Source organism: Cottoperca gobio, chromosome 6 (genome assembly GCF_900634415.1).
Source record: "Cottoperca gobio chromosome 6, fCotGob3.1, whole genome shotgun sequence".
In the NCBI taxonomy this organism is placed as follows: domain Eukaryota; kingdom Metazoa; phylum Chordata; class Actinopteri; order Perciformes; family Bovichtidae; genus Cottoperca; species Cottoperca gobio.
Genome location: NC_041360.1, coordinates 18,174,506 through 18,198,068, shown reverse-complemented (window position 1 = coordinate 18,198,068; position 23,563 = coordinate 18,174,506). Strand labels below are relative to the sequence as shown.

General features: G+C 39.4%; 2 protein-coding genes across 2 annotated transcripts; one reads left to right on the top strand and one right to left on the bottom strand.

The window, feature by feature from the left end:
- Positions 1 to 1,420: 1,420 nt before the first annotated feature.
- On the top strand, positions 1,421 to 8,471 carry sigirr (single immunoglobulin and toll-interleukin 1 receptor (TIR) domain). The gene is given in 11 exon segments (XM_029433822.1): positions 1,421 to 1,662; positions 2,799 to 3,068; positions 3,676 to 3,833; positions 3,835 to 3,884; positions 3,975 to 4,102; positions 4,322 to 4,483; positions 4,578 to 4,721; positions 5,096 to 5,198; positions 5,376 to 5,526; positions 6,125 to 6,302; positions 7,418 to 8,471. Coding segments are annotated over 11 exon segments (1,587 nt in total). The 5' UTR covers positions 1,421 to 1,592; the 3' UTR covers positions 7,591 to 8,471.
- Positions 8,465 to 22,982, bottom strand: pkp3a (plakophilin 3a). Its single transcript, XM_029433810.1, has 13 exons — positions 22,599 to 22,982; positions 18,055 to 18,146; positions 16,678 to 17,438; positions 15,543 to 15,666; positions 14,324 to 14,528; positions 13,342 to 13,513; positions 12,707 to 12,824; positions 12,423 to 12,587; positions 12,018 to 12,200; positions 11,775 to 11,928; positions 11,244 to 11,439; positions 10,963 to 11,050; positions 8,465 to 9,676 (listed from the first exon to the last, which is right to left on the bottom strand). Exons 1-13 carry the CDS (start codon positions 22,819 to 22,821, stop codon positions 9,635 to 9,637), a joined length of 2,523 nt encoding a protein of 840 aa, XP_029289670.1. The 5' UTR covers positions 22,822 to 22,982; the 3' UTR covers positions 8,465 to 9,634.
- Between the last annotated feature and the right edge of the window lie 581 nt (positions 22,983 to 23,563).

Genomic DNA, 23,563 nt, shown 5'->3' with positions numbered 1-23,563 from the left:
TATTTATCAACTGTTTAACATTTACAGCTGCAATCTTATTAACATTTAACATTTAAACTTATATTGATGGATTATTAGAAAGGAAAAACTCATGAACATGTATTAATGGATTACATACATTTATAAGCAAATTCTAAATAATAAAGTAAAAGAAAAACAACAACAACAAACACACCAGCCAGATGTACATATGTAGGTTTTTTTAACAACCTGGTATGTCACAAATGATTTATTAGCACTATTAAAGTCACTAGTTACAAGTTATAAATCCTGTAAAAAAGTTGCCTTATGACAGAGTATGTAGGGGTGTCGGGGTGTGTGCTGCCACAGGGAGATTGTTTCCCCATTTACGGCAGCTATATGCACTACTTCTAAAACATTTTGAGGTAGTATAATGAGTAGAAAACTGTACACTATTGAATTTAAGGTAAACATAATTACTTATCTTGAAACCCATATGTATACAGTTACAGTTATACAGTTCCTAGAATGAATGTTTAGCTAACACATCTGAACGGAATTGCCATAATAATCTGAGCTTTGGTTTCGAATGAAGGATCCCCAACAATGCCAAGTTCATGTGGTCTTAACTCGTGTTGTCCTCGGGTCATTCTGACCCCAAATTAAATCTATTGCATTCAAAATATGTTTTTTATTCATCAATATGGGTTGTTCAATACTATGCTCTTCACGATTAAAATAAATGTTAAGGAATTTTATTGAATTATGTTTTTTTTATTGAATATAATAACTGTTGTCCTCTGGGGTCAAGACAACAAAAAACAGATGTTGGGACACCAGAGGACAAAAGGTGTATGGCAATCGGGAGGACAACACAAGGGTTAAATACTCTGAACTGAATATTAGTCCAACAGAAGAACATTTAGTCAATTATATTAGATTTCTTTAGGGAATAGCATACTACAGTATGATAAACAACATAGCAATATATTATTATCTTATTCCATTTGATCTACTATAGTAGATGACAATATGTTCCCAGTAATAACACTTGATTGATTTTCAGGTCCAGTCAGAGAGACTGGGGAAATAACAAAGTTGAAGGTATTTTAAATTAAACTAAAATATTTGGGGCTTTTCAGAAAACATTTGAGGCCGTAACCTCAGAATGATAATATTCTATATTTAATATTGGAGCCATTCTGCATAATGAGTAATTTTATTTTCGATACTTGGAGTACATTTTGCTGATACATCTACTATACTTTTACTTAAGTCAAAGATATAAGTACTTCTTCCACCGCTGGATGTACATTACAGGTTGTATCGCACTGGATTAGCTGTAAATGTATGTTTAGTGAGTTTTCCTATATCTTCTCTCAAGGTTGTGAAAGCCGTCACGTGCCCACGGGGAGCCAATAGGCAGCAGAGTTTCAGGTAACTCTCCAGGTGCAGTTGATCAACCAGAAGGCTGACGTTTGCTTAGTTACCTCTACGGCTCTGGACAATGTAACGAAACTGTAATAAACTAACAGGTTGTCTTGTATGTGGTGATGTAGGTTTACAAAAAACTCCTCACTCGGTTTATTTTGTCACATGAGGAGGGAAGAAGAAGAAGAAGACTGCGGCTCATGGCTCTGATTTTAGTAGCTTTCATATTGGCGTTCACCGGGAAATGGGAGCAGACTTTCCTCGTAGACGGTAAAAAATAAAACTTTATTCACTTGAATTTACTCAGATATTATAGTTTTAAACTTGGTTGTGAACTTCAGTTTTAATATACACTGAATGTGTTGATAGCTGTAGGATTCATCTTATTGTTTCTGGTATATTTGTCTATTAAAAACTAGTCACGTTAACGGGATGCTGGATGGGTAAATAACATGTCAATGCACATGTAGTCAGTGAGGGTCATATTATCCGTCACAGTCACATGCAGCTGCCTGGCAACATGAGGTCACCCGGACTTTGGACCCGGATGTGTGTCACTTTGTTTGAGAAACTGTTAAAAAAAAGATGAATAAAGCAAAAAGGAGGGCTAAGAGGAACCAGAGAGGGCAGTTGTGCCGGTTATTTGTGGCTTTAGTCATAGTCACGATGAGCGCATGCGCTGAATATCCTGAAGAACAAGTCCAGATTCAATAGGGCAGATCTCATTAGTTAGATAATCTGAGATGCATTTAAAGTATGTTCTGATATAGGACCAGTTAGGCCTGATTGTACGTTTGCATTGAAAATGTCCTCAAACAGAAAAGGGGATTCAGTGATCTTTTCTGTTCATTTAAGTCAGCAAAACACCCATTAGAGTCTGTCTGGTTGAATGAAAGAGTAAACAGGTTCACCTTCATGCACCATTAGATACTCACTCTTTGCCAAAGGCTACACTGAAACTGAAAACAGTCTCATGAAACTGCACACGGTCTATGCAAACTGTTTACATGCACAGACTGTAGGCAAAGTGTTTTCTCAGAATGCCACATAAAGTAGAGATGCACAAAACATTACTTCGACTCGGCTTTGACATGATATGACCGACACATACAGTTTTATACATTTATTCATTATTATAATTCAGGCAAGGTCATGCCACAGCTCTACAGCTGCAACGACAGAAACCATTAAGATTATCGATTAATTGTTAAAGTAACTTTTCATGCAAAAATGGCAGAAAATGCTGTTTTCATATTCGGGATTCGGGAATCAAATCACAAATGCAATATCAGTCAAAATAATCACAATAAGTATTTTCTTCCACATTGTTTATGGAGGGATAAAGTTGGCTTGTTGAATCTCTAATGTAAAGAAGACTGTAAACTCCCTTTGTCTGTCTCTTTTAGCTCAGACGTGTGTGGAGGGGAGCAGCTTTAAGGAGCAGGTGCTCTATGCGGGGCAACAGCGGCCTCCATATCGGCTGAACTGCTCTCTGGAGCCCCAGAGCTCCCCCCAGCCCAAACTGACCTGGCAGAAGGACTGCCAGCCGCTCCTCGCCCAGGAAGGGAAGGCCTACCTGGAGTTTGCCAGCCTCAATTTTGACGACCAAGGGAATTACACCTGTATGCAACAGGGCAACATCACGTCCTCATTCACTGTGCGTCTCAGAGTTAAAGGTACATATTATCTCCATGTTTAGGTTAACGAAGCCTCTTAAAACCTGATACTGCAATTATGTGTCACATTAAGATATTATTTGCAGGGTTGGGTTGTAACAGATTACATTTAATCAGGGATAATGTAATCAGATTACAAAAAAAGTAAGGAGCTATATTCTATATTACATTTTACAAAATAGGTAATTAGAGTATAGTTACTTAGTCAAGGATTACCTGAAAAAATAATATTTGTGGAACACACATTTTTGTGGCTGCTACCATTTTATTTAGCATAAAGTAATATTTTCTATGTTTGAATTTAATGTAATCTAAAAGTGTTCAGATTATATTTTCTTTTTATAATCCAATGGATTATGTCACTAATTATAAAAATTGCCATGTAGTTTGTATTCAGTAACGGATTGCATTTTTAAATAATCTGACCCGACCCTGCTCATTTGTCCCTGAAGTAAGAGTAGAGTTTGTACGGGGGTTGAAGGGGCTAGTTGCAAGGAGGCATTTAGTTTCAGCGTGCCTTCCAGTTGCAGTCTCTGTGGACATGAAAGCCTCTATTGTCTGTAGGTCCTGCAGTGAACATAGATAACATTGGTATGTCTTTCCACAGAGTCACAGTGCTCCAAAGCTCCAGAATTTAAGCAAAATGGGAGCTCGGACATAATCTACATCAAGGTGGGATCCACTGTGACACTGAACTGTACTGCTCTCCTGTTCTGGGACCCAACAGAAGAGCACTGTGACACCACGCTGCAGTGGAGTAAAGAAGGCCAACCCTGTCACCAATCAAACACATTACACGCAGAATACCACATCATGGTGATTTGAAGCTTTTTGAAATTTCATGCACCTGCATCCAAAAAAAAGTATTTTAAATTGGAAATAAGAGTTTTCTGTACTACTTATCAGGTCTCCTGTTGGCGGCCAGCTGATGGTAAACAGTCTGCTGGTGATCAACCTCAAAGAGACGTACGATTTTGGTTTATACAGCTGCACAGTGAGGAACATTTCCTCTGACTTCAGCGTGATGTATTCAAGTAAGACAACTAAAGATACCTACCTATATATGTTGGGTTTCTTAAACTCTGTCCTGCATCTTTAGTTATGTAAGATTGACTTTATTGTCCTGCAGGAAACTGTGTCTTAGTTTGCAGCCCTACATTGAACAGACACAGAATCCATATTATGTAGTTTGTGATGATCAATTTTAATCATAGTATTGGTTAATTATTTCACTTTTGGGTTTTATTTCTCAGACTTGATTGCGTGCTCGTTCCGTGGTCCCAACCACACAGCTGCTGTTATTGCAGCCATCGTCCTCCTCCTCCTCCTGTCTGTAGCTGCTGTTGTGTACTCCAGGTGTCACCTGAACATCAAACTCTGGTACAAGAACTCCTACGGAGACTATGAACTCAACGGTGAGACCTCTAAAGTGATATACGGTTGCTATAATCATTTATAAGACTATGTAGTATCAACATCACTGGTTTGTTTGTGTCTCCATGTCATCAGATGGCAAATTATATGATGCCTATATCTCCTATGTGAACAATGATCATGACAGGAAGTTTGTCAACTTTATTCTCAAACCTCACCTGGAGAATATAAATGCGTACAAGGTGCACCTCAATGACAACGATATCCTACCTGGCTCAGGTAAGCTTTCTGTCCATTATTGTTTATGGGAATTAAAGGGGAAATTGGAAATATGTTGGTTTTAATCTTCACAATCAAGGATTTTCAGATTCTTCTGTCACAGTTATTACTGTTACTCTGGGGCCTCTTTCACCCAATTCATAACACGCAAGCATGCAAACATGAGATCATTTTCTCATGTTCATTTTGAGGCATTTAACTAATCAAAACAAATGCCACAGTTGCAAATGTAGCTACAATTTGCAAGCGACAATCATTTGTGTGACCATTTGCGATCTGTGTGTAAGCAATTTTTGTGAAACAGGCTCCTGGGTAACATTGAAATGTAAAGCGGACCATTTTTATCAATGCACTACAATATGTTGTGTCTCCAGAACCTTCTGCAGAGCTGATAATGAACATAAGTCGCTCTCGCCGTCTGATCGTGTTGCTCTCTTATGCTTACCTTGAGCAGGACTGGTGCTGCAATAACTTCAGGTCAGATGAAGTTCATGTGGAAACAACACTGTTCAAACAGCACTTTATACACTGTAAAAAAAACGGAGTAAAAGTATTGTTGCATCATTACAACATACCACTGGAGGTCAGTGTTGCTGCCATATACTGCACAGGTCTCCAGTCTGTCCTGTCATGACTCACTGCTGCTGTTTTCAGACAGGGCCTTTTGCACTTGTTGGAGTTGTGTCAGCGGCCCATCCTCATCATGTTGGAGGGTCAGTCCAAACGCATGAGGCCTGAGATCAAGCAGCTGCTCAGTGAGCACCAGCACTGCCTCACTGTACTCACCTGGAGGCACAACTCTGTGGTAAGACCCACAGTAATACCTGTTAGTGCTTTCTGAGCAAGCAAACAACAATACCCAACAAAATAAGATATGACTTATTTTAAACACTATTATGTTTCTCATTTGTCAAAAAAGGTCAATTAGATTTCAGCCAACTCACATGGAAATAATGTATTATTATGTAAATGACATACATATGTGCAAAGTATCTTTAACGTTTATAGTTGGTGTCCCACTGACAGCATGTTGTGTTTCCCTTGAAGTCACATTACAGTGAAATAATCATGTGAATAGACTGTATCTCTAAAAGCCCGGAAACTCTGTTTTAAATTTCAGGTATTTTTCTAAGACATTAAATTAACTTAATAAGCACTGATCAGGTTTTAAGTTCAGCAACAAATACTGTTATATATTATTTTTCTTTTCTTTAACTAACAATAACACATTATGTATATTTCGCTGTGTAGCAATATGTTTCAATGTAATTAAATAAATAAGCATATAAATTCACATTTGAAATGTACAGTTTAAACTGTATATAATGAGGTAAGGCTTCTGCAGTTCAGTTCAGTTTGTATCCGAACAGCGCGCTGTAATGTGTCGTGTTTGGTTTCCACAGACTCCTTCCTCCGTCTTCTGGAAGGAGATGGCCTTAGTGATGCCTCGTAGAGTCTTCTTCCGCAGTGAGTCTGCAGGCGACCCTCAGACCGTGCTACACGATGACAAAGACCCCATGCTGACCCTCGACTCGGACTACCTGGACTGCCACTCAGACACTGACCCTACTGGAGATCTGGGTAAGAACAGTCACTGGACTAGAAAAGTCCGCAAGCAGTAATGTTTGGTTCACTGTTCACTTTGTTTGCGCATGCAAATCAAATAAATGCGTATTAATGCTGCGCAAACGAGTGTGAGGTGACTGTTTGTGTTTAAAAAAACAATCAGTCATACAAAGTTAAGGCCTGTATGCAAGTCTGCAAGTATGCAAGACTCTTCAGAGGTGTCTTTCACTTTTAACACACAGTGTGCTGTACAAACTTCTTTTTAATCAACAAACTCAGATTCAACAGTTAATCTTTAGCTTCAACACGAGTAAATCATATGACATGATGAGTTTGTACATATTTTCTATACCAGCTTGTCTGTGATGTTTTGTATCAAGACATACCAAGCCGACATGTGAGACAAAAGCTTTCACGTCAAATGAATGGCCCAGTATTTACACACTTGCGGAGAGTTCGATGAATGGTTTTATTTATACAACGTTTATGTCTTTTATTTAAATATATACATATATCTTAGCCTAGCACAAAGACTGGAAACAGGGTGAAACAGCTAGACAGCTAAAAGTAACACAATCTGCCTACCAGCACCTTCTAAAGCTCACTAATTAACACATAACATCTTGTTTGTTTATTTGATTCAAAGCAGAAGTGTATAGATTATAGGTTGCCTCACAATGACTAAAACATTTCACAAAGTTACTCCACCTGGACAGATCGATTTTGTTATCTTTGTACAGAGCCAGGCTAGCTGTTTCCCCCTGTTTCCATTCTTTATGCTAAGCTACGCTAACAGGCTGCTAGCTGCAGCTTCACAATGAATGCGGCAGTATGAAACTGGTATCAATATTCTCATACAACTCTCGGCACATATTACACAACATGTAAAACTATTCCTTTGATGAGTCCAGCTTTGTATAGAGCGTCATCTTGTCACTCTATAATACAAATGTTTAACCTTGAAGCTTAAGTTGATCTCTTCCTGTTGGGGCAAAAGTGGGTATGATATATCGTTTTTAAATGCAGGGGAGATTATTCATTTATATACAAATGATAATACAGCCCAAACAGGACAGCATTTCAGCAACAATATAGTTTGCATAGATTCACATTTTCTCTTTCTGCTGCAGGGCTTCGCCTACCTGTGTACAAGGCTCTGGCCTTTAAAGCTCCTGTCCTCCCTGTTGCTCCCATCGCCGCAGCTGAGCCCAAACCCATCGACATCGACGTGTCGGACCTGGGATCACGCAACTATGGAGCCCGCTCAGACTTCTACTGCCTAGTCACTGACGAGGACATTTGATCCACACTCGCCTTACTTCTACTGATCTCTAAATATTAACATATACATGGAGATCCTCATTATCACCGCTTTATAGTTATCCAACTCAATATGGTACATATGCTTGTATTTTATGTAGTGTGTTGTTAGAATCAAAGTGTTGTCTTGCTCTGTTTCCATTTACCAAAGAGTGATGTTTAATGTTTTTGTATTTTTCTTTACTGTTATAAAATGTTTGAGAAATTCATGAAGTACAAGAAATAGTCTGACATATTTATGTAAATCCGGAAAAGAAGTAACTTTTGATTGTCATTTCACTGCTACAATCTCTCATGAAGTCCCCAGCAGAGGGCAGAGTAATGTCAGATAAGATGAAGGGATTCTGCTTTTTAAGCAGTTTGTCATAATTTGACAGCTGACAGTTCAGAGTTTCGGGAAAGAGAGAAAATAAATGTAACAAGAGTCTTAAAGAACCCAGAACAGCGGTATCTGTTAGCACACCAGTACAACAGAAGCAGGACAACGTTCATGACTGAAAAACTCATAGTTGACATTTCTGTACAGATTGGAGCTTTGTGTGTGTGATGTAAACATACTGGGATAACCGCACAGCAATCACGCTAATTAAGCCGTTTGACTAAATACCTGGCTACTTCTCTCTGTAGGGACTAATGATCTCTGTCCTCATGGAATAATAATTACTGTACCTGCAGTGAAATAAGAGTCTAAATAAGGGTGCAGCAGGGAAGGTCTGGTATTGTTCCTGTCTGAGCAGGAGCAAATATGTAAACAGGGAGTGGCCGGTGATTCAATGAGAAAGTGTCACTGCTATAGTCACAGGCAAGCTGCAGCACACACATGAGAAACAGTACAAAATAAATAAATGACATATCACTTCCAAATGTGTTTCTTTATTAGCTGAGAAATATCCAGATGACACATCTGCCTGTACACAACACAAAAGCAAATATTAAACAGTCAGAAGCCACACAAACAAAAGGTCACCATTTATGCCTCATCATTTTAAGTTTCTAACTTTTTGTAAGAATACTTAGAAGTTACACAAATATAATTATGCTTGCCAATCTAAAGACGTTTCAATGGGGTCTGAATGAGAATTGAGATTTTCCAAAAATACAAAACAAATATTGTATTTGTATTTAGTTAGGACTGTATTCTTTTCACACTCACCACTGATCAAAGTAGACAAACAGCAGGTTTGATGGCCTGATAAAACTAAATATTAAACAGACATAATAGTACTCCATGGGTTGACAAAGCAATGACAAATGTATGACAAGACTGAGATTTTGCAAGATTAAAAAGCGCATCAACTAAATACAAAAGCAAACTTTTGACCATCATTATCCCTAGATGTCTGAATCTAAATTATTAACATCCACATTTTTATTAATCTCTCGTGGCTTTACATTCAATTAGAACTTTTATCATTTTGACTCATTTATAAAACACATTTATCTATCTGAAAACAACAAATACAAAGTACATGGGTACAACATATAAAACATTTGATTTCTGTGTAAAAGAAGAAGCGATATTTACAAAAGTGCCATGTTAGTACCACACTTGTATTCATGCGTTCATGTTGTGCAACAGTGAGAAGATAAAAAGGCACAAGTGTCCATCATGTGGTCCATCCAGTTTTTCAAAAACAGCAGAAACACAAACAGCTGCAGTTTCATCTGAATACATGTTGCTCTGACAGAAAAGAAATCCCTGATTCCACACCAAAACATACAGTGTTCAAACAAAGAGAGTAAAAGGTTAAAGTGCACACATTTGTATCAGAGTCCATCAATAGTCCATCGTACCAGATCCACATTTCTTGAACTGTCTGTCGAGTTTTAAAAATACACAGGAAGTCCTTTTCCATCGGGTAGATCCCCCATCACTTGTGTTACTATGTTCTCATCACAACGTATGGCAGATAAAAACAGAACTTCTCTTCGAATAATATAAACAGTCTATTTACTACACAGAGGGCTGGTGGAGTGCAGGCCTCATCACTGTTGGAGAAGTGAACTTGTGCCGAGTTACTTTTGATTTAGATCAACATATCGGCAAAATCCAGTCTTGTATACCCTTTCTGTAACACAAAGAAACAAAAACAAGATAGTGTTATGACATTGCATGGCCATGAACCTTTAGAATGTATTCAAATATAAATTACACGGCTCCCTTGATTTTGATTTGACCTGGAGTGGACCTCAGAATTCACGATACAACACAATCAATTACGCATTTCAGAGGTTAAATAGCTGAATGTTTGCCTACATACATAAATGTTGTAATGAGGTGATGTAGGTATCTGAAGATTACATTTCAAACTGTACACGAGACAAACTTTAAAAACACATTTTTTGTTCTGTTGGGACTTGTTTGATTGGGAGAAAAAAAAGCTGTGCACCACACCCTTTGGGAGGGGCAAGTCAGGATCTGCAAAAGGCAGTACCTGGTCCTGCCCAAGACGTGGCCACGCCTGAGTGTGTTGAAAGCTGTGTGAACAGTCAGAAACATATAAGGGTTTCGAACATGCGGCCGCCTAACTTTTGAGGTAATCGCGAGTAGAGAGGAATGTCGTCATCACGCACACACACGCACACACACGCACACACACGCACGCACACGAGGGTGGAGCTCCGTGAAGAGAGAACTTTTCCACTCTGCTTTGACTGTTGTGGCAGTCGACAGACATACTCTATGTGTATGTGTTGTTCTTGCCATGTTAGAGGCCAGGAGACTCTTGAGAAAGATATTTTATATTACATTACATTAGCAATGTAACTACATCGTGTTTCGTACTGAACTGAAGGCCTTGTTGAAATATGCACAAATTAAGTTGGTCATGTTTTACTTTAGTGTATCTTTTATTGCAAACTGAAATAAATCATTATCATATCATAATATTGTATATATATATATATATATATATATATATATATATATATATATATATATATATATATATATATATATATATATATATTAACCTTAATAAGATGTCCTAAAGTGCAGTATAGTCATACATTAATTAACTGTAAGTTGGTAATGCTCAATGATCATTTTTGTAATATTATATTAAGTGTTTTTATACTTTTTACGTTTCACCATACTAATTCATGTTTAAAATCTGCTACTGTGTGATTTGATGGTTTGGTAATACACAAAATTCATCATTTGATCCCTTTTGAGGCATCTGAATGGATGTGATTAACATTTAAAAGCTTTGCTGAAACTCACGATAGACGATCAGTGATGCATTATCGGTTTAATGTCTTTATGATTACTATTAATGGTTTTGTCTGATGCATTATCTTTGATTTATTGATTTCCCCCTCAGTTTTCATGCAGAGCTCCTTTTTAGTCTCTTACCTCTTTGTATTTTTTGTGTAGTTTCTTGTACTGGAACATGTTGCTGAGAACTGTGGCTGCTGCTTTCGCTGCTTTCGCCTTCCCAGAGCTAAAAAAAAAATTAAAAAAAAAGATTTGTCCAAGATTAGCATTTGGTACAAATAACATTGTGTGAGAGGATAGGCTGTAATATTTTACGTAACATCCAACTTCCAATGTCATGAAAATGTGCAAATGTCAGGGTAAGTACACAATTAATCCATACAGCATGTTTAATCAATGGCACTTTACAAACAACGCACCTGCTGTCATGCAAGGTCTTGATGCCAACCAGTTTTGGAAGGCCGTCAAAGAAGCTGATGTCTCTTGCAGCGAAAAAGCTGCCGGTCACCAAGTTATTGAGAACGCCACAGATGTTGACCACCACGTCGCTGGAGGGCTCCTTCTGTTGTCCATTTTCAGGCAGCTTGGTCACCATGTTGTTCACCACCTTTGTGGCTGGATAAAGCAATAAGTATTGTTAGATTAAAATGTTGAAAAAACCAAATTATTCCTGTTAGCAGGAGGATCCTGCATTTTTAAATTATCCAATCAAAATGTTACTGATTTGATCTGAATTTGTTAATCCTGTAAAATAAATACCTACAATCCAAAAAACGTGCACTTCAACTTAAAATGACCTCCTAACAAAGGAACTTTTAAAGAAGGGAATTCAAAACTACATTCATTCAGATAAATGCTTTTCAAAGTCAAATCATGTATTGCTATAAATTCAGTGGTATTTCAACCCAACAAGGATTAAACAAGAAGGGAAAAAAAAAAGAAAGACTGACCCATGTCATTCTTATCCCTGGCATGGCGGGACAGATTTCGTAAGAAGCCTGTGAGAGAACGCAGCTCCAGGTCATTGTTGGTACGCATGAGGTCCAGCAGCACTGGCAGCATGCGCTCCTGCTCCAGAGACACCCGGCTCAGCACTGACGCCCACTGCGGCACAAAGAGAGAGAGAACATTTAAACATGGGACAAAACTTAGATTGATGCATTTGAATATTGTATGATGAATATGTTGCCTACCCTATTGTCTCCAGCTGTGATGTTCTGCAGCGCTCCTGCAGCTGCCTCGCGGGTGGTGGCGTTGATTTCACACTCGCGCAGCACACTGTTGTACACTCCCACAATCTGTGGATGCCACAGCCACTCCATGCCTTTTGGCACCCGAGCGACCTCGGTGAAAGTGGAGAGATCCTGGTTCTTGCTCTGTTGGGGGAAGGAATACACGAGACGTTTGAATCTGATCCATTGGGCTGTCCTCCACTAAAGACAATTCTTAGTCGACTAGCACCACTTTAAATGTTGTTTTTATCAGAGATGTGCTCATAGTCATTCTTAGAAATAAGTAATTCAGCATGAAAAACTAAAAAACTAAGAGGGCAGCTCTCCCATGCACACAAAACACTTGTGGGTAAATCTCACGCGTACATTTTTGGCTTTCCTGCTCTGAGGTGTAAAGCAACCAATGGCGTCGCCATTTCCTGAGGCCTGAGCTCTGGTTGGTCCTTCCAGGCGCATCAAAGCAGATGGCGGCATCTCACTGTAGAGCTGGTAGGAGAGGTTTCTCAAGACACACACAGCATTTTCCACCCCCTAAGAATACACGCACACACACACACACACACACACACAGACACATAGAAATAAATACACAAGCTTTGGGTTTAATAGAAACAGCAGCTTAAATTTAGCTCCATGTCGTCATGTCTCACCTTGTCTTCTGCCTTGCTGTCATCAATGGAGGTCTTAATGTAGCTGACCAAAGAGTCCACCAGTCCGGGTGTTTCTCTCATCTGCTGACGGGTCTTCTTGTTCACAGAGCTCATATTCCTGAGCACACACAGAGCGAGTGAAGGGTCAGAGAGCTATTTCACGTAAAATCCAGTCAGGAATCATGCATGTTATTACTTTAGCCAGCCGGTGCAAAGAGAGATAGCAGTACAGTTTGTTTCGGGAGTGAGTTTCCACTCCTGGCACTGTGCTGCATGATAAATGTCAACCGGGGAGCATTGCAAATATCCAAAGTGGCAATTAAATGTTCAATTCATTTGGAGGGAAAAACCCTCCAGGGTGCACATAAACAAAGCAGAGCCAAAACAACTGGAGGCTGGAGTGACGCAAACAAAAGTGAAAAGTGATGGGTGTGGTAGAAGCTCCACTAGCTGTGAGCTGGCGTGTAAGTTGGCGTGTAAGTTGGCGTGTGATATGTAGTGTTCTCCCAGAACAAGTTCCCAAATGCAAATGTGGTCATGGGAGAAAAATCAGACGCAGGTGAACCAGCAATAAATTCATTTTAACGAAGTAGCATGCTGCAACCACAGAGAGACGACGGATAAGTGAAGTGCACCTTAGGCATCCTGTGGTGTTGTAGAAGATGTCTGCCTCCGACGCCGACTGCTGGAAGCCGTCGGTTCCACTGCCTGACAGAGGGATGAGGATCTTGTCAGTCAGCTCAGGAAGCGTCTCCCTGGCCAGTTTCTCTTTCAGATTGTCTTTAGATGAAAGGTTCCACAAGATACCTGCACACACACACACACACACACACACACACATCAGGGGAGAGTCAGAAAAAAACAGACTTTTATGCTTTATTTTGCATATTGATGTAGCTTCTTTAGTGTTTCATTCTTTAAACTGGATGTCAGTTGTGCTGTTATTTATCACATTTCCACCGACACGAGTAATTCAGTGACCCATCAGATACAAATCAAGGTGTAACGGCTCAAAGGAAAGAGTGACAAGGCCATCACTCATAAAAGGGAGCGGCAGATATACCGTACTGTTAGTCCACAGACCCAAACAATTACAACACACTCCCTTATCCCCTCTGTTCAAACTCCCTATAGAGAACGCTCCAACTCCACCTACTATTCTTTGAGTAATTAGACAAACTACATGTGATGCAAAACTCTACTCTATAAAGTTGGAGTTGAAACATCAATTTTCTAAATGTTCAGTCCGTGTCCGTGACTGTCTGTTCTGCAACAGATAATTGGGAATAATGACAGTGAATGAACTTGTGAGATTGCTGAAGGGTGAGGAGGCTGAGTAAACTGGAAACAAAACATATTTACACTCAAACTGAGAATGGCCAACAGGCATTAATGTCAATAAACATGAAAGTCAAACTATCATTGCTTACAGTAAATTCTCACAATGTGTGGATTGTAATGTGTCTACAACAGCCTCCTGTGTGTCTGGTGCAAAATAATATCAATTTCAAGCCTATTATATATATATATATATATATATATATATATATATATATATATATATATATATATATGTCATGTTCTCATTTTAATGACTGCTGATCAGGTTTTTCCTACCAGTGATGTTTTTGTTGAGCTCTTCGTCTTTCTCCTTCAGTGCTTCGACCAGCTGTGGGATGCCGCCCTCCTCGATCAGAGCCACCTTGTTGTCCATATTCTCATAGATGAGGTTGCGTGTTGCGCCAGTGGCGTAACGCTGCACTTCCTGGTTTTCGGAGTTGAACAGCTTCACTAGCTCACCAATGCCCTTCAATTGACGCACCTAGGAGACAGGGTGAGAAGGTTCTGCTTAGGATATTTAATGTTATGGTAACTCCATTTTCTCCAATGGTTAGGGGATTCAAGTTCTTTGTTAGTTTACAAACTAAATATAAACGTATCGTGGATTAAAGCCCCTATGTGTAGAATGTTTATGTGATAAGAGCATTGTTTAAATGATCCAAACTTTCATTTTATGTTTGTAGATAAATTGGTGTTGTTTTTGTCCCCAGGTTGGATCCATTGTGCATAGGCGCGCATTGCTGTCACCACTACAAGTTTTAGAGGAATAGAGTAAAATATGCTTGTTCGCTTTCTTGCAGAGAGTTAGATGAGAAGAATATCTGACTCATGTCTGTATCATAAACCTTAAATGAGGTGCCAGGCCAGCTGTTTCCCTCTGTTTTCAGTCTTTATGCTAAGCTAATCGGCTTGCTGTAACTTCAGATTTACTGTACAAACCATGCAAGAAAACAATTATGTTCACTCCACAAAATGTCAAACAATGTTTGGAGTGCCTTCGTAGCCGAGTGGTTACCTTTGTTGCAGGTCATACCCACATTTTAAAAAGTCGAACAATTTTCCTTTTAATATAAAATCTTCTGGATCTCTTTATATAAAACGCATTACTCTAAACCAACTCACTGTATCCTCAGAGCTGAAAAATAACCTTAACAAGCTAAAAGCACAAAAATCCAAACTAAGAGATTGAGCCGTCTATCACATAAGATAAGAGTGTTAATCCCTACTGCACTTTATGTTTGCCAAGCAACACCTAGACAGGGCAGAGTCCAGGCACGTTCACAGCGATGACAGAAATGAACAAACATGTGGAGCGACTGGAGCACACCATAGCAATAGCAAAACCTTAGCTACTTTAGGTTACCAGAAATAGAGAAACATGCATCAATGAGCGCCTACGCTTGACAAGAAAACATGACTGAGTTTCTCAATAAGGGACCGCAGAGAGGAAAGACCCAGAGGAGTTCTAACCACAAGTTTAATCAGTTTAAACTACCTCGTTTTTGGCATCGGTGTCATTGTAGCACTCATGTTGAATGTAGGCAGCACCCAGGACCTGCAGGTCAAGGTCGGACTCTCTCAGGTTTTGCACTGCTGAGGCCATGTCCAAGGAGTTGATCCTAGCGAAGGAGCAAATAAACAAATTCAACAAAAAGAATCTAAAACATTTGAATTATACAATTACCCTGGTTTTTATGTACGGTAGCACAAAACATGTCAGCAATAGTAATTATTCATGGGTGATTTATTTCTTTATTTATTGTCTGCAAAATCCAGCTTGTTGAGTTTCTTCAAAATAACACAGCAGTCTGCAAATCCGCTCGGATAACCACACGCTGTGGGACGTGTGAAATGCGAGGCCTGAAACTGAGCAGCCACACCCAAAACCAGTCCTGCCACTATGGAGCCTCCTCCCAATCCACAGCTTATGCAATACTCTGTTCACATCACACACTCCCTCACTAAAACCTCCTGACACATGAAGGTTGTGACACCATCATACTGGTGTATCACATTCTCTAGAATATTACCGAGGTTAAATACAACTTTTGACTAGAGACAGTCATTGTGTATTATAAACAAATAAAAAGATGAGGCTGGCATTATTCTATATGTTTTCTTATATTCAAGTAATCCCATGAAAACACCACAACTAATAAAGTGTTAGTCCGTCTCTCAATACTCAACCTACCCAACCATTACTCAAGCTAAATAGAGCAGATTAATACACATTTGGTGCCAGCAGGACGGTGTATGAGGGATTGAATCAAGAGAAACTACAGTGCCCGAGTTCACCGTGACAAAGGGGACATGCCACTGAGTGCAAACTGTGGTTCAGTGATGCGTTTGCAGTAGTTTTTGGACTATGGAGGCAGAAAGGCTCTCTTTAGCACAGTGGAATTAGCTATTGTATATCAGGCTTCGCATACACAAACAATACTTGTCAGCAGGATCAGTTAAATTTTGGTTCTTACCATTTGTTGACAAAAGGAAAGTTAGATAATATTTACACTACATTACACCCTGAAGATCTGTCAGTAATATAGTATGAGAGCATACAAATGACAACATCATTGTTGTGAATGTGAGCAGAAATAATGGGGGACTTTGTTGTCCTGTGAGCTTCTCACCCGCTGAGGTTGCCCATGCTGGCTCCCATCTCCATCTGCCCGCCGTAGATGTCCATGCCCCTGCCCACACTGTGCATGCTTTTGATTGACATGGCACGAGATATGGTGCCCGGCCGCTGCATCATGTTCCCCTGGGGTACTCCGGTTGTGATGAATCCTCGGTCCACTCTGTCCCCACTTCCACCATAGCTGCTCCCACCTGAGGAGGCCTGCTGCCCAGAAAAGGAACCTGTGCTCATCCGGTTGCGTTGTGTAATCCTGCTGATGGTGCGGTGGGCTGGGCCTTTGTAAGAATGCTGCTGCTGCTGCTGCTGCTGCTGCTGCTGGACCATCTCCGCCTCTCCTCCCATCATCCCTCCGGTGCGGGAAAGAGTGCCACTAAGAGATCGGCTCATGGGTAATGGAAAGGTCGAGTACCCTCCTCCTTGCCTCATTTGGGAGGTGTAGCCGTTGACTGCGCTTTGCGCATACTGGCGGCCGTAGGTGGCATCACGGTCAAAGTCCATGCTGCCAGCGTCGCTGTTATCCACCACAAAGGAATGCATCTGTGGTGCGTGCTGCACTGCGTGCATGGTGAGGGTCTCTTGGTCCATTCGGCGTGGTTGACTGGCAGTCCCTTGGTAGCTGCCCATGTGTATATCATCTCGGTAAAAACCGCCACCACCACCACCACCACCACCAACACTGATCCTGTGCAACTGGGCCAGGTCTGGGCCGGCAGATTGAGCGCTGAAGGCTGACTTCTGGGTTATGCGTGGACCCTAAGGATGAGGAAAGAAGTAACTGTGTAAATGCGTAAACAGATTTATTTATTATGGTCTAGTGAACTGTTTATATGCGAGTGAATTTGCGAGTCAGAGCATATTGACAAAAATGGTTTATAAATCAGATTTTAGGTATGTGACTACCTTTTCTGGAGACAAAAGGTCATGCTTTCATTTTCATAATTGTGATATTAGTTTCCATTCCTCATACAAAAATCATAAATTTAGGAAGGGAGGGCATTATTATTATTATTAAAACAAATATAAAATGTTGTCACATTGAAAAGCATGATGGAGTCTAAAATGCAACTTCGGGACTCTCTTAAGCTCAGAGCTCAAACATCTGTGCCACAAAGTGTCTTCCTGTTGAATCACTAAAATAGAGGAATCTAGAGGGTGGACTTGAAAACCCTGAGCTGATCTCATCACAGCGTACTGTGAAATACCACACATGCTGTGTCCTGGGTGACCCACTGTGGCACCAGTAGAGGGTCAGTGACAGTGTTTGTTTTATTAAAACAGTTAAATGACACATTACATGATCAGCTGTATAATATTTCCATGATAAGTGTGAATACACGCTGAACCAGTGAGATAATGCTGTACTACTCACCATTGTTCTGGCGCCTGAGTACATATAGGACGATTTAGAGCTGTAGTTTGGACTATAGGTCTGATATTTCATTGCCGAAGAACCGCCGTAATCTGGAAGGAAGCAGAGAGAGAGAGAGAGAATAATGGATCAATACTACATACAATATCACATTGATATCAGTGATACAACTGTAATTAAATAAAGCTTTACTGAAAGTCTAAAAACTTGCTTCCACCTTTTGTTTGAAACAGTACAACCTATACTATTACACTAAATATATATAATAATATAAATATAATATATACTAAAAACATGTGTCAGGAAGTAGCTAGTTACATGTAACATAATTAAATTACAAAATAAATGTAATTGCAACAGGTTACAGTTACTGAGAAAAAATATGTAATTAAATTACAGTTACTAATCAAAATGTGCACAAAAAGGGGTTTACATCCGATTATAACCTTCTTGGTTAAAAGGTTATTTGTAGAAAACAACAACAAATCTATTGCTCTGTTACGATGTTCATTTAAGTTATATTGATGAACTTTCAATAAAGGTTTGATAAAGTAATTGAAATAGTTACTTATTACATTATTAACAGGGGAACTAGTAATCTGCAACACAGTGAATTGTTATTTACTCTGAGAGCAGAGAGAAATGCTTTTTCTTTGTTTTTACACTTGTTGTGATGAAATTTATGGGATGAGATTTCTTTTTTATTGGTTTATCTTTTTTTATCATTTAAAAAATTCTCAAAACATTGATTGCTAAAGTCGCTTTATAATCATGTAGAAGCAAAACATGTTTGTTGGCTATCCTTTATTGGTATTTGTTGTGTCAACTGATTATTGAGCGCAGTCACATAATAACACAAATAAATAATTAAGCATCAAGTAAAACATCAATGATGTAACAAATGGCACAGTGGAGGTAGATTTAATCTTAACACGACGGCCATAACGAGGTGAGTAACACCGCTTTTATTTAAAACAATGATTTGCATGAAAGACATACTGTTTGAATAGCAGGAGTCGTGTTGCACTAAAGACTGAAGTTTTGATTGCACACAGTCTGTAACAGCAGGACCCGACCGGCCACCAGGTCTGATGTCTCTGGTTACCCTTCACTCGGAGGGAACAGTTCACATCTGACACACAAAGACTCACTCGGCTCTCTCAGCACAGAGTGTGAATGTTGTTCAAACCAAAATACCAAAAAAGAGTTACCCGACAGGTGAATGGTGATTGATGTTCCAGGTTTACTAAAAAACTAAATAAAAGACTACAGCCATGCTAACTGCTTTAAGCTAAATGCTAACATGTCTTAGTTGAGAAGGTTGGCATGCTAACATTTGTTGATTAGCACTAAATACAAAGTTGAGCACAGGCTGAGATGTCCTTAGTTTGCACATACTTGGTGTGAAGAAGTGGACCAAATAAAATGACCTGATGATGATGATAATGATAACAGATGAAAGGTTAAGGGGTCACCAAAGTTATTACAAATTAGGGCTGGGCAATATATCAATATTATGATAGGAGACTAGATACTGTCTTAGATGTTGAATATTGCAATATGGCATAAGTGTTTTTTCCCGGTTTACAAGGCTGCATTTCAGTGAAGTAAACTTGCCAGATTGTTCTAGCGGTTCTATCGTTTGCCTTTACCCACTTTGTCATTATATCCACATTACTGATTATATATCAAAAATCTCATTGCATAAATATTTGTAAAAGCAGCAATAGTCAAACTTAAAATATTGTTGGAATATCGATATTTAGTCCAAAATATTGTGGTATTTAATTTTCTCTATACATCCCAGTTCTATTACAAAAGGAGGACAAAAACTAAAATGTCAACTTCATGGTGGCGCTAACGGAAAAGTCAGGGGATTACCAAAGTCAGTAGGATTCATCGTCTGGGGATTATGAACATCTGTACAAAATGTCATTGCAGTCCATTCAATAGTTGTTCAGATATTTCAGTCTGGATCAAAGTGGTAGACTGTAGACAGTCGTAAAGCCACACCGCTAGCATGGCTAAACAAGGTAACATGATCTGAACCAATGATCAGTATTAAATCAAGGCCGCACAGATCATGATTCAAAACTAACTTATCTTTTTGCCTTTAGGGAGCCCAAACACTTAATGAGCTCAGACTGAAACTGCAACTAAAGCATTTGAAGAAACATAAATGAACTGTAATGTAATTATCAAAAACCAAAGAAGGGATTATGTTTGTGAGTACATGTGCACAATTTCCCATGTGAGCAGAGGGGAGAGGTGAAATACCTTCATGCCTCATTTCTATAGCACACACACACACACACCCACAGCACACACACACACACACACACCAACCTCGGCAACGCCCGAAACACCTTTACGACAAAAACACACCTTGAAAACTGAACTTTCCCATTTCCTTTGATGTTCTTTGAAAAATTCACCTTGGACATGAACCCTAAACTTGAACATAAACACTCTTTTTTCCTTGCTCTCACTTTCTGCTGAGACTTGCCCACCTGTGAACATTAGTCTATACATGCACAGTTGTTACAGCATTTAAAAACACAGAAGAGGATGTGTTTCTTCCTCTGGGTGTTTTCCTCATGTTTGAAAGCTCATGCATTCATAATGAGCTCCTCTAAAGCCACAAACCACTGAAATGGCAGCATTCCATGTTGTATTGTCAGGAATACTTCTCTCCCTCTTGTACAGGTTTCATAAGACGATGAATATTACGTGGCAACAGTGTATGACTTTATGTTTTCCTCCCTGTAAAGCCCGGGGCAAAGGACAGACGGAGATAACGTTGTACTGCAAAACATCATGCTCAGTCAAGTTTTTCATACCATCTTTGACTGATTTATATGACGAACACAAAAGCAGTTGTGTCGTATGCCATTAGCATTCCTGCCTTTAAAAACGACACAAACAGTATCTGTGTTCCCCTCGAGGCAGGTACTGTTGCCGCCTCGGGGAAATGCTTGTGAAAAAAAATCGTTATTCTTCACAAACCAGAATTTTAAAATGTCAGGTAGACAACAAACTGACGCTGTGTTGCTCCTTGTAGTTTGTGGAAACACAATGAATTATGGCACGTAAAGGAACGTCTTCGTGCATGAAGCAGGTGCACAAGTTTTAAAATCACCAGACAGAAACAGCACAAGACTGTGTCCACGTGTAGCTCTACATGTACCACTAATTCAGCTCCATAAAACACATGAAATCATCAAATGTGTCCTAACAATCGGGTAAACTAACTCACAACATTCCTGGAAACCTTTCATTTCCCCTGTGGGAGTCACACTGCTGCTAACGTAACAAACCCATCTTGACTAACTTTGTGTGTGTCATGTAGGGTCAGACAGATGCCATTTAACGTCTTTGAACTGACGATACAACAGCTGGTTCTCACAACAAGGTCATCTCCCAGGTATCTCTTCAACCCTCAACTCTTAAAGCTGAGTAACACCTGAAACCCAATCCCACAGAGGGAGGCTTTCACCTGGCTCTGCTATCAGGAAATTCATGAAAGCAGCACTTGTTTGAGCCTGTTACACATTAACCCTTTCTCATGTGCAGGTACATACAGCGCTGTAAGATAGCCGCTGAGGATTCAGCTTCAAGTTATTATGCTACGAACTTGCAGAACAGCTGAATAGACAAATTCCATAATGAGCTGTCGGGAAACAAGTCAACAGGAACGCAGCAGGGACAGACATGCACAAACCCCCCCCCCACACACACACATACACACACACCAGGCATATAAATGCATAGAAACTCTTAATAGCTCTTAAAAGCTACTCCACTGATCTGAGTCACTTTGGGAGAATTATGAAATGGATTCCAATAAAATAAATAAAGGAAAGTAACTTTTGGTAACCCTAAACAATTAATCGATTAAATAAATGTGTCACCCAACAGAAAACTCATTGTCCACTCTTTTCAAATTGGATTAATTGTTTCAAATAAATGTGAATATTTTTTCTGTTTTTTTTTTTAACAAATCTGACATTTAAAGAAGTCACCATATTATTATATTAATTAATTAAGAAAATATTCAGTAGATTAATAAAAAAATGTAAAGTACTTGTTCATAACCTATTGGTATGCTGACGTGAGATTCAAAAACTGAGAACGACCCTTGTTGGGTTTCTTTTATTTTGATAGCAATATTTGCTATATGATATATCTAGTGTTTGATGCTTAATATCACAACTTCTCACTGGAGCCAATCCAAAACCCCTGCCCAAATGTCTGTCTTCTATCTATATCAACTATTTGGAGTAAGGCGAAAGGAAACAATGTTACAAGTCTGACTGATTAGATAGGAGCTTCAATTGCCCGTATATATTAGTTATTTGGCTATGAACGCAGCACTAGTGTCAGACACCTGTACCTGTGTCTGTAGTTGTGTGGGGACAGTGTGGTTTTAACTTTAGCAGTCCCTTACTGAGCACAGATCATTCCTAAGCTCTTAGTGCGCTCTTTACGAAACAGAACATAAAGCCGCAGCTTGTGAAAGCGATTAAAGACTTTTTGATGTTTACCTGACTTGGCGTAGTGTGAGGATGATCCATTCTGACGCGGAAGTGTGGTCTTCTGCGCCAGTCTCATCTGGACCTGCTGGTGCACGCGCTGCGCTTTGGTCATCTCGTTCGACATGGTACCGCCGTGCCCGAGTTGGATGTCAGACGGGAGTCCATAGGTGGTGACCAAGGTGTTGGGCTGTAAAGCGGACAAAAACACGCTCTCTGAGGCCACGATACTCATGGTGAGAAGTTAAGAAGCGAGACGCAAGTAGGGCGTCTAGACAGAAACCGTCGTACGGGCAGGTTGTTTGCGCAACTGAAAGAGTGAGAGAGGCGCAGAGAGAGAGAGCTGAGAGCTTCAACAGGAGGTGGAGCCTCGGTGAGCCCCCACCACAACCTGTCTCACAGGTGTTCCTCTTTTTCTTATTTTTCTTCTTCTTTCAGCTTTTACGGCAGATACCCTCTTACATTTTGCGTTACTGCCTCCCTCTGGATTTTGTCCCGCTCAATATTTAAATGTCCTATAATTAGTCCAGGCGCTGTAAATAGCCATTGTGTGTCCTCCACGCTGTCTACACTCTCTAGTATAGTGTTTACTGACCATGGTCATATTTCTGTTGTTTAAAAAAAAAGAAAATGTCGTTTTGCATTTATGATTATTGCTCAATTTGAAATTAAAAGTAGGTCATAACTGGATTTTTTTTTATGTTTGTGAGGTTTTATTTAATTAGAAAATACCTGAAAATGGCATAAATCTAAATATCTGAAGCCATTTTCTCACTAGTTTCTCATTCCTTTCCCCCTTGTATTACTTGTATGCCATTTGAACAGACACACTGAAGACTAGTGGAATGTAAAACATGTTAAAATAAACTTGTAAAATGTAACATTACATTGATTTCTTTTTTTTTATGTAACATATTTTAAATGTTAATTAATACATTGCAATCATGTATTATCAACATTAAAATCAAATCAATATA

Coding starts and splice junctions, on each gene's coding strand:
- pkp3a (XM_029433810.1), bottom strand. CDS start 22,821: ATGAGTATCGTGGCCTCAGAGAGCGTGTTTTTGTCCGCTTTACAGCCC. Junction 14,529..15,542: donor ACACCGATGCCAAAAACGAG/GTAGTTTAAACT, acceptor CCTGTCTCCTAG/GTGCGTCAATTGAAGGGCAT. Junction 12,588..12,706: donor ACAGCAAGGCAGAAGACAAG/GTGAGACATGAC, acceptor GTGTATTCTTAG/GGGGTGGAAAATGCTGTGTG.